This window comes from Diceros bicornis, chromosome 21 (assembly GCF_020826845.1).
Source record: "Diceros bicornis minor isolate mBicDic1 chromosome 21, mDicBic1.mat.cur, whole genome shotgun sequence".
Lineage (NCBI taxonomy): Eukaryota > Metazoa > Chordata > Mammalia > Perissodactyla > Rhinocerotidae > Diceros > Diceros bicornis.
In genome coordinates this window covers 13054554-13066680 of record NC_080760.1, presented here as the reverse complement: position 1 = coordinate 13066680, position 12127 = coordinate 13054554, and the positions used below count along the sequence as shown (strand labels likewise).

Sequence of the window (12127 nt, the reverse complement as noted above, 5' to 3'; positions counted from 1 at the left end):
AGAGTACATGGATTTTTTCACTTCTGTAGAGATAATATGGGCAAAGTATGTCTCGAATATTTGACTTATATCAGCAAAAATACTTCTGTGCCTTTTTTCCCCTCTTCTGGAAGGTAAGAGGGTGGGACATTTACTCTGCAGATGTGCTTGCTGAAGCCAGGCTTTGGTATTTAATTGCTCTGTTAGCTGGCCCATCAGATTTATTTGCATTTAACTGTCAGTAGAAAGCAAGCCTTATATATAAACCTACATGTATTTCAGAGCTTACTGATTAAGTCACACAAAACTGGTTAGAATCCTGATTTTGCTATTTACTAGCAAGGTGGCATGGGCAAGGTAAGTTACGTAAAGCTTCTAACTCTGTTTCTGCAGTTGTACAGAACTACAGAAACAGATTAGAGGAAAAATAAATCAACTGTTGTAAAATGAGATAGTAACAGCACGTACCTCACTGGGTGTGTGAGGAGTAGATGAGGAGATGCATGTAAAGCTTTGGGTCCTGGGCATGGCATCAACACTCAACGTTCGTTCATATCAATGAACGTTATTCTTAGTGCACTTAGTGACTTATATCACCAGTCAAAATGATATTTTACTGGCTATTAATACATTAACTCTTGGAACTTCACCGTGGTTAATTTGAAAAGTTAAAAATAAATAAATAGAAAATCAAAAGTTCAGCTATTTGGGGCTGCACACAATAACATATCCATTGTAGTGTTCTAATTTAAGATTATTTTACCCACACAAACTAATGCTCTCTTTTAAACATTTCCATATTAATAGAAAAACTGAGCTTAGAAAGACATAGTCCTACCTCTAAATCTTCTTCTTCATCAATCTTTTGTATATTTTGATAGGCAGCAGTGTAGACTTCTAAAGCTTTGCCATGAAATAACATTTCGATAGTGATAAATTCTGAAAATATAGTCTAAAAAAAACCAAAGATTTGAATTTAAACAATCATAAAAATTGCTTTCTGAATTTAGAAAATCTATTCCTGACTATAGTCTTGGCTTTTTATGAAATACAGAGGTATCTGTTTTTCTACAGGATAAATTAAGTACAAAAGATAACTGGAATAAAAACAGCTAGAAAGACCTGTAGCAAGCCTTCAAATTATACAAAATATTTCCTATCTCACCATTTACTTCTCATTTTTTCAGTCAGTTCTTCTATTTATACCTTGTAATTGACATCTGTGATTAAAAAAGATCTGACTACAGTGTATGCCATTGTGTACTCTGTTACCACATGCCTTATGATTTAGATAAGGCAGCTCAGTTCTGAAGCTGGTATTTTAGCAACTCCAATTGATGTTTAAACAATAGGATGTTTTCAGACAGGAATAATATCCCATCATATTTCTGACTATATGTTACTTGAATTCTCTAACCACAAAAGAATTGGTAATAATGATTTTCCTACCACTGATAATAGCACCATATATTTGCGAACAGCATTCCAGTTTACAAATATATGACTTGCCCAGTGTTGCTCACAGCTAAAATGTTGAGACTTGGATCTGATTCTTCAAAGGTTATAGCTCTTGCTCACTGTACTGGGCTGTTTTTGCTGGAATCAATCATTTCCTTCACAAATAAACTGCAGGTAAACTCTTTAAACTCGTATGAGCATGATGACAACTTATGACAAGGAAGATAATGAGCAAAGAGAATGAATGAAGATGTGCATGTTGATCTAAGCAGGGGTGAGATAACAGGAGGCAAGGAAAGGATAGAAACCAGGCAAGTTTTCAATAAAATAGGATCTTATCCTTTTGTTAATTATCTTGTCCCTTATCAAAAATAAAAAACCAGAGTATTAATATAGAGAGAAGTGGGCAGAATAAGAACAAGGTAGAGGGCCGGCCCCGTGGCTTAGCGGTTAAGTGCACATGCTCTGCTACTGGCGGCCCAGGTTCGGATCCCCGGCGCGCACCAACGCACCACTTCTCAGGCCATGTTGAGGCCGCGTCCCACATACAGCAGCTAGAAGGATGTGCAACTACGACATACAACTATCTACTGGGGGTTTGGGGGAAAAAAAAGAAGGAGGATTGGCAATAGATGTTAGCTCAGAGCTGGTCTTCCTCAGCAAAAAGAGGAGGATTAGCATGGATATTAGCTCAGGGCTGATCTTCCTCACAAAAAAAAAAAAAAAGGTAGAAAATACTCAAGCACTGTCCTTAAAGGAGCAAGATAGAAGAAATGAGTTAGGCTAGAAGGCAACAGTCAAATACCCACTTCCCTTCATTCCTGCTTTCCTGTGGTGACCACCCAGAGAGGAGTAGTCCTGTACTTTGGAAGATAGCCATACAGATATCCCACAGTGTCCTGTGATTTTTTGTTTCTCTATGTCTATTCTTTCTTAAGGATTAGAAAAATATTTAAGGGAGTACTAACAGGCTTTGGATCTCTACTCAATGGAAGCAGATCTGTAGTTGAAAGTATCCCTTTTGGGCTGCCAAGCACATGTTGGTTTAACTGCAAAGACTGGGCTCTGGGATAAGAGACTCATAACTCTGACTAACAGCAACCCTTACTGTCACTTCATATAGGTCACAGAGGGCTCTGGCATACTGGACTGGCAACTGACTACTCGAATAAACGGCATTATGCCAAGATACAATTTTGGATTTGACACTAAGAATCTCCATATACCCAGGAATACCTTAGAAGTGGAATGGTTTTGGCTAGGGCTGGGACTTACTCTCTTAACTGTCAGTCTTCCTAAGATAGTTGGCTAGCTAGAAAGGAGTCACGTGCTGTTTCAGAGCATGGAAACTCCCAGAGGGAAAACAGCAGAACTAGAAGTCAATGACAAGCCAAAATGCTGATCTCAAAATTTAGTTTCAATTAGTGATAAAAACACTTTACAAAGTATCTTTAATTTATAAATAGCTATTATTTACTACTTGGAAGGTGGGAAAATCACTCTCAAGTTTCGTGATACTTTGGTTTAATCCTTTACAATTTGAACTTTTATTTCTTGACAAAACCAAATTATACACCTATATAAGATGGGAATGGCCCTTTTAATTTTTTATACTGTTTATTTTTCTTTCAAAAATAGTGATGGGGAATCAGTGGCATTGCTAATATAGTATCCCAGACTTGGTATTTTTGACCCAAGAGCCATAAAGCCTTAGGATTATCACAGAGGAGATTTATATCCCTAGTACAGTGAGGAGGGAAAACTGCCAGTTATACTCTTTCCTTTCTAGCTAGAATTTCATAAAGCATCCAAAAACCGGAAGAAGGGAGGAGAGTAGCAAGGAACAGAAAAGTCAGATGGCAACTGGTATAAGACAGAACCTAAAAAGCATTATGTTTTTGAAATAAAATAATTTCAGTGAGTCACCAGAAAGGTGGTGGAACTTTCTAGGACCTAATCATATATAGAAATGATTTTCCTCAAATAAATCTAGCTAACTGGCAACGATCTTGTGTAGTCTTTTTGTCTGGAGTGGGTCAGCCTGGTCAGAGACAGAGGCATTGCTGAGTTACTTTGTTTCCCCTTTTCAATTTTATTGTGTGTGACTAGAAGGCCATTCGGGCACATACAGTCATAGGCCACATAATGACACTTCAGTCAGTGATGGGCCGCATACAACGGTGGTCCCATAAGATTAGTACCATATAGTCTAGGTGTGTAGCTATGCCATCTAGGTTTGTGTAACCACACTCTATGATGTTCACATGACGACAGTGCCTAGTGACACATTTCTCAGAATGTATCCCCATCGTCAAGCGACACATGACTGTACTTAATTTTTATTGGGGAGGGATGAGAGAGCTAATCTGAAATTCTCTACCCACTGGCAAGTATTCTGTAAAGCAGGACAGCATCGTAGTTAACAATATGGGCTCTGGATTAAGATAAACCTGGGTTCAAATCGTGATTGAAACATACCAGCTATGTAATATTAAGCAGTTTATCTGCTCTTTTTTCTCATTTTCCTCAACTGTACAACAGGGCTAACAACAGTATCAACCTCAGAAGTTTTACCTTAAGGATTAAATGAGATAATTCAAGAAAAGGTATAGTATGGTAACTGCCTTAGAGTAAGTGCTCAACACAAATTAGCTATTTTAATGCTCAAGAAGTAAACCAGCTAAATTAGAAACTATTCCTTATCCTAATATTAAAGCCTCCATCTGGTTTAATTAGCAAGCAGTATATTTAACAAAAAAGTTATAAAAGGTCTTGTTAACATTTTGGCAAATAAAGGGGAAATGATAGCGCTCCACAGTAGAAGCTATTCAATAAATGATGTCAGGAGAACTTTCTATTCATTTGAAAATAATAAAGTTAGATATCTACCTCATGCCATATGCACAAACTGCCAGATAAAATACTTAAATATTTAAAATATTTAAAAAATCAAACAAATATTAGAAGAAAATATAAGCAAATATTTATATAATGTTGAGGATGAAAGCAACCTTTCTAAGCATGACACCAAGGCAGAAACCAAAATGAAGACCAATAGATTTGGCAACAAAAATAAAACTTTAAGGTGGCAAAAACACACCATAAGCGACAAAATGTGAAAATACATTTGCAACGTATCTTCTCTTTAATATAAATGGTTAATTTTCTCAATATAAAGAATTTTTATAAATTAAGAAAAATGCCAACACTCAATAAAAATATAGGCTAAGAACAAGTGTCATTTACTAAAGAAGAAATAGAATGTCATTAAATATATGAAAAAATACTCTGCCTCAACATTAGTAATAATGCAAATTAAGATGATACTGATTTTTCACCTATCAGATTGGCTATTATTAAAAATGCTACTACTCATCACTGTTACATTGGGGTACTCATGCAGGGTTTTGTAGGAATGTAAACTAATTCAAGCTTTGTGGACAAAAGTTTAAATATAGGTATCAAAATTGAAAATGTATGCTCTTTGAATGAGAAATGCCACATCTGGTCATTTATCCCAAAAGAATAACTGTACCAGCAAAAAGGCTGATGTTTAGTGATGCAATGAGATCTTTAATTGCAAAAATAACCTAGATGTCCACCAATGAGGACTAGTGAAATAATATATCCAAATGGCAAAATACTATGAGGACACCAAAAAGGATGATATAGATGTATTTCTTAGCACAAATAAGTCCATGATATATTAAATTTTAAAAAGAGATGCTACATATAGTGTGGTCCCATTTCAAGATAACTGTATAGGGCTAATAATATTACCTTCCTCATAAGGATGTTGTGAGGAGTAAATGAGTTTATCCACATAAAATCCTTGGAATGTGTGACATAGTCAATGCCTAAGAAATGTTATTATCACCATATCTCTTGTGTATATATACATAGAAAAAAAATCTGGAAGGATATAAACTAAAATGTTAACTGATTATTCTGAATAGTGAGATTATTACATTTTTCTCAATAATTTTATGAAAAAATTTATGGTGATTTTATATTTATAAGAAAAATAAAGCTATTATAAATTATATATTATATATTATAAATTTAGAAGATGTTTCTTACTCATGTCACCTACTTTACCACATACTGAATTCCTGTCCCTATCTGTTTCAGGAGTGATCCCTGGTCAAGATCTTTTTTGTACATCTGAAATTCCCTTGACATACCATGTAACATGACTCTTCCTTTTACCTGGGAAACAAATGGGATTTTGATTTTTCTTTCACATTCTGTACACTAAGTTCCCTACCAATTTTTCTCAGAGAGACAAATTCTTTGCAAGGTTCCTATGAAAAGTCTTCATCTAAAAATTGTGCTACCTTGCTGATTAATGCTGATACCAAAATTCAGATGGACTTGTCGATTAAACCCCATCTCAAACAAAGTAATACAGTTATGAGCAGTGGCCACTATTGGCAATCATTTCTGCCCCCAGGGAGGTTAAATAAGGAGCCGGAAGCTCTACCCCCATCTGAAGCAATAACCTGATAATAGGTAAGAATAAGAATGTTCTAAGTCTGGTTCTCCCAAAATATAATCGGCAGCAACAATTTTGACTTTTCCAAGAATTTGCCTAACAAACAAAAACGTTTGTGAGACATGCTAAAATCAACATGGCAATATCTGAATATTGTTTTTATTAGAAATAACCCTTTTTGGCTGATCTTTGAAGCTTTTAGTAAGGGATTTGTGTACCCCCTTTATCATAAAAGATCTCAAATGAGGGCTCATGTGGAAAAGAAACAATTTTACAGTGAGGAGGAAATATGTACAGGAGATTCAGAACCCTAACAGACTGGTATTGATCTCTGGAACTCATATTTCTGGGAATTTGCTAGAGTCATGGGGGTCTGCATTAAAAGTGTAGGTTGTCACAGATGACATGATCTTGTATGTAGAACATCCAAGAGAAGCTACTAAAAAACTATCAGAGCTAATGAGTTCTGTAAGGTTGCAGGATATAAGATCAGCGTATAAAAATCAGTTGTATTTCTGTGCATTTGCAATGAATAATCCGAAAATGAGATTAAGGAAACAATTCCATTTACAATAGCATCAAGAATTATAAAACACTTAGGAAAAAGTTGAAGAAAAGAAGCATAAAATTTATACTCTGAAAACTACAAACATTGTTAAAAGAAATTAAGGAAAATTTAAATAAATTGAAAAATATTCCATGTTCATCGGTTGGAAGAATTAATCTTAAGATGGCAGTACTCCCCAGATTGATCTATAGATTTGATGCAAACCCTATCAGAATCTCAGCTGACTTCTTTATAGAAACTTACAAGCCAATTCTAAAATTCATACTGAATTGCAACACATCAGAATAGCCAAAGCAATCTTAAAAAAGAACGAAGTAGAAGAATTCACACACCCTAATTTTAAAATTTATTACAAAGCAATGTTAATTAATCAAGAGAGTGTGATACTGGCATAAGGATAGACAGATCAATGAAAGAGAACAAGAGTCCAGAAACAAAACCATGTCAACTGATTCTCAACAAGGATGCCAAGACTATTCAATGGGGAAAGAGTAGTCTCTTCAACATGGTGCTGGGACAAGTGGATAGTCACGTTAAAAGAGTAAAGTTTATGCAGCATTATTCACTATAGCCAAGACATGGAAGCAACCCAAGTGCCCCTCAACTGATGAGTGGATAAAGAAGATGTGGTATGTATACACCATGGAATACTACTCAGCCATAAAAAAAGACAAAATCGTCCCATTTGCAACAACATGGATGGACCTGGAGGATATTATGTTAAGTGAAATAAGCCAGAAATAGAAAGACAAACACTGCATGATTTCACTCAAATGTGGAAGATAAATCAACACACAGACAGACAGAACTGTTTGGTGGTTACCAGGGGCTAGGGGGGTGGGGGGGTGGGCACAAGGGGTGGAGGGATGCATTTATATGGTGACTGACAAACAATAACGTACAACAAAAATTTCACAATAAAAAAAATAAAGTTTAACCTTTAGCTCACACCATATACAAAAATTAACTCGAATGGATCAAAGACTTATATGTGACAATAAAAACTATAAAACCATTGGAAGAAAATATAGAGGTAAAGCTTCATGATCTCAAATTTGGCGATGGGTTTTTAGATACAACACTAAAATCAGGAGCAACCAAAGAAAAAATAGATATACGACTTAAAATTAAAAACTTTTGTGCTTCAAGGGACACCATCAAGATAGTGAAAAGAATCCACAAAATGGGAGGAAATAATTGTAAATTATATATCTGATAAGGGACTTGTATCTAGAATAAAAAGACTCAATACAACTCAATAATAAAAAGACAACCCAATTAAAATATGGGCAAAGGGTCTGAACAGACATTTCTTTAAGGAAGATATGCAAATGGCCAATAAGCATCAGCAGGGAAATGCAAACCAAACCGAAATATCACTTAACACCCACAAGGATGGCTATAATGAAAAAGTCTGATGAACAGCAAGTATTGGTGAGGATGCAGAGAAACTGGAACTCGCATGTACTACTGGTGGAATGTACAATGGTACAGCGCTTTGGAAAATAGTCTGGCAGTTTCTCAGATGATTAAAGACAGAGTTACCATATGATCCAGCAATTCAACTAGGTTTATACCCAAGAGAAATGAAAATATATGTCCATACAAAAAATTGTACATGAATATTTATATAATTATACATAATAGCCAAAAGGTAGAAGCAACCCAAATGTCCATCAACTGATGAATGGATAAACAAAATGTGGTAATATCCATAAAATGGAATATTATTTGGTCATAAAAAGGAATGAAGTACTGATACATGCTACAATATGGTTGAGCATTGAAAGCATTCTGCTAAGTGAAAGAAGCCAGTTACAAAAACCATGTGTTTTATGATTCCATTCATATAAAATGTCCAGAATAGCCAAATCCAGAGACATGAGAATAGTGGAGGTTGCTTAGGGCTGGGGTGGAGGAGGTAGGGGGAACAGGGGCTAAAGTGCACTGGGTCTTACTTTGAGGTGATGAAAACGTTTTAAAATTGGTGATGGTTGCACATTATCTGAACACGTTAAAAAACACTGAATTATACATTTTAAATGGATGAATTGTATGGTATATGAATTATATCTCAATTTTTTAAAAAGTAGTCTTGTCTTCCTTTTGTTGTGATCATCAAGCGACTTCCCTCTTCCAGAGGCAAAGAGAAAAGTTTGGGAGCCCTTTTCTTCTCTGTGCACCCTCCACTATGCAGTCCCTCACTCCTGTTGCTTCGGGAAATCCTAGGTAGCAGGAATTGTAGTTGGGAATTCTGCACTCACTCTCTCTGCCTCAGTTTTGTAATTGGTGATGCCCAGGGAATTAAAAACACCTGTAGAGGTAGCCAGCATGCAGGTGGAACACTGAAGTGAGCCCAAAGATCAGACACACAGATTGCCATACATAAAAGAAAATTTTGTAGGCACGAGGAACAGCAGGGGAGCAAGGACTCAGACTCCCATCACTAAAGAAGCTGTCAGGTGGCAATGGGATCACGCATACCTCACCAGTCTCCATTCTCATTTTTCAGGGTAAAGCTAATTATTTTAATAACCTTCCTTCCTTTCTCCCTCAATTCAAGAGAGGATGTCAGCAATTGTAAAACATTATACCCTGCCTATACTCTCTTACCTCGGTAAAAGGCTGTCTCAAGGCAGCTTCCTGAGATGCTCTTCGTGAATAGCAATCTACTATTACACAGCAGGGTGCAGAATGAATTGAGAGCCTTTAAAAAAAAAGCTTTGGTCTTCAAGACCAAACTGGAGACCTTTGAGCCTGGCTATCAGAAAAATCAAAGTTCTGAAATCCTTTGAAACTATGATAGGAAATTAAAAAAAATAATAAGTGCAAATGAATGTTCTTTCATGGTTTATAGAGAGGAATGATATAAGTAAGTGGCAGATAATGTTTGTTTTATTGATAAGAACATAACTTTTGAAAGCAGGACATTTTCTTTGTTAAGAGTTGTAAAATGATAAAAAATACTTTAAAGCTTGTTCTAGGAAAATCTGCAGTAAGCCAAAAGGAATTATTAAATGATTTGTTTTAAAGGACATAATATGGTTGTAAGCAATCCTCCAAATATTTCCAAGACACCTATGAAAAAGTCACCAAAGCCCTTCTAAAGTCCGTGATCCCAAAAGTTTCAAATCTCCTAATTTGCTACAATAAAATAGGGCAATTCTTCTTGCAACACCATATCATGGTGGATGCAAGTTTATTTGGTTGGCTACTCGTAACCTATTTAATTATTTGATAATATGTAGTTATTAGAAAGCTTAATGGTATAGAAATTAATGCTGGCGTATTATAATGGAAAGCACATATGTTTAAAATACATGATTGGGTTATATGTCAGATATTTGGCTATGATATTCTGGGTAAGTTACTTTATATCTCTTCTTAATTTTTTATACAGTATATGGGTAACACCACCTCATTCTCATGGCGTTGCTGTAAAGATTAAAAGATAATTTGTGTAAAGTGCCTGGAACAGCACCTGATACATAAAACATAATAAATGATAGTTCCTTTGATTAAATAGTATTTGTGATAAAAAGTTGAATATCTGGCCTCTGGTTGGGAATGTAGCCCCCTTATATACCATTGTTTCCATAAGAAAACAACATTTGATATATTTTTATTTATAATATCTTTTTCACACAGACAATTTATGGCCTAAAAAGATCAGAGTAATTTAAATTTTTCATCAATTTAAATAAAACAAAAAATAAGATTAGAAAATATGTTTTGAACCTTAACAATTACTTTATTACCTTTATATCCTTTATTTTCTGCTTTTCAAAATTGTCAATAGTTTCCTCCAGGTGACGAGTTGTTCGGGTAGCATCCATTGTAGCTCTCTGCAATTCGGTTTCTGCCTACAAAAGTATTCCCCAACCAAAGACAGAAAAAAATCAAGTCAAAATCCATTCAACTGAGTCTATTTGTAAATGCTACCATTGCAGTATTGGCTTTTTGGCATAACAGTGTAAACTGTTCAATAATATATTTTACCACATGAAATAAAATGACCTATATAATTAGCACATGCAAAATAAAGAACTTTAAGTGACATGATTCATAATCTCAAACAAAACTTACGTTTCTTTCTACGAAACCATTTTTTCCCTACATCACCCTTAGATGATTTCCTGTAAAACATTTTCTATATTTTTCACTGCTTTCATCTATTTCACTGCCTGTGCCACTTATCATGCTATCCTTTTTCTTCTCACTCTGTCTCCCCTTTAACCCTTTCTTCCCAAAAAAGAAAGGAGCTGTGACTTAAGTATTTTCAATTTTCTAGTTCTCCAAATGCATTAAATGTTTCTAATTCTGTAATATCCTAATCAGGTAGAGTAGAATATATACTATGAATATTTATTTCAGCATGGGGTTTCTATTTGTATATTCCTATAAGCTAATAATATCATACTGTTACTATTTAGTTAGTGCTTATTACAAAAAATACATATACCAGTAACTAATAAATTAGCTGGCAAGTCTAATGCTTTGCTTTATATACGCTAATGACAAGTACTCATACTATCTAGATCTGTGTTGTACAATCAATATGGTGGCCACTAGTCACAGGTGGCCACCATATTTACATTTTAATTAATTAAAATTAAATGAAAATTTAAAAGCTGGTTCCTCAGTTACTCAAGTTGCATTTCAAGAGCTCAACAGCCGTATATAGCTAGTGGCTACAGTACTGTCAAGTGCAGAACATTTCCAGTCTAATCATTTATTTCTCTTAAAAAAGCATCTCATCTTTTAGGACAACAGCCACACAAAAATATTTAAAATTTTTTGTTAAACAGTAACATAGAGATTTTAAAAGACATAGTCCAATTTTCTGATTAAATTCTTTCTAATAATGTTTTGTTTCCTATGCTAGTACTGCATTTACTCAAAAGTATCATATATCATCATTTAATAGTTAATTCATGGGAAAAATCTGCATTTGTCATCAAAGTTTTGTGATGTAATATTCTGACATTTAGCCCTGGCTCTCTTTTTCAAGAAAATGTATAAATGGAAATAAGTAAAAGGGTTTACTATAAGGATCCATCTCTTGACACACCACTTTATTACCCACCTGTGACTGAAATTTTTCATAAAGGAAAAATACATTTCAAAGAGAACTGTTTTCAATAAATTCAAATCATATACTCTTATAGAATTATATACTCTTGCAATTAGACTATACATTAATTACATCTTTATATTGATTATATACTCCTACAATTAGGTTAATTCAAATACACAATTTCAAGATACTAAGCATTTAAAAAGATATTCATTTAATACCTGTGTGTGTATGTGTGTATATTTGCCATATAGGGTGTAAAGTTTTTTAAAACCATACAAACTTTTAACTTTTAATCATAACCAGTAATCAAAAACAATTCTCTATACTGCTACTGGGCTTGGGATTTTTAAAAAATATAACTTCATCACAGGAAATTCAAAGTAAAATAGAGCTCCTTTGAAGATTTGTTAGTATGAAAAAATTTCTATTTGATGCATGTTAACCTTTTACTAATGACAATATTCAAGCAGACTCATTTCCTAATACTATCACATGTGACTGATGCAATTCTTTACTTATTAGTTCTTCTTTTTGACTTATGTCTTTC

At 34.5% G+C, this 12127-nt stretch overlaps 1 protein-coding gene across 2 annotated transcripts in view; it reads right to left on the bottom strand.

Annotated features, from left to right (window-relative positions):
* Positions 1-12127, bottom strand: part of CIBAR1 (CBY1 interacting BAR domain containing 1) — a 28267-nt gene that overhangs the window by 7445 nt on the left and 8695 nt on the right. Inside the window, exons 5-7 of one of the 2 annotated variants that reach the window (XM_058564598.1) lie at positions 11587-11592; positions 10259-10363; positions 818-931 (exon numbers count right to left, since the gene is read on the bottom strand). In XM_058564598.1, the coding sequence (XP_058420581.1) occupies positions 818-931; positions 10259-10363; positions 11587-11592 (225 nt within the window). The remainder of the gene's footprint in view (positions 1-817; positions 932-10258; positions 10364-11586; positions 11593-12127) is intronic. The other variant, XM_058564599.1, reaches the window with a different exon arrangement.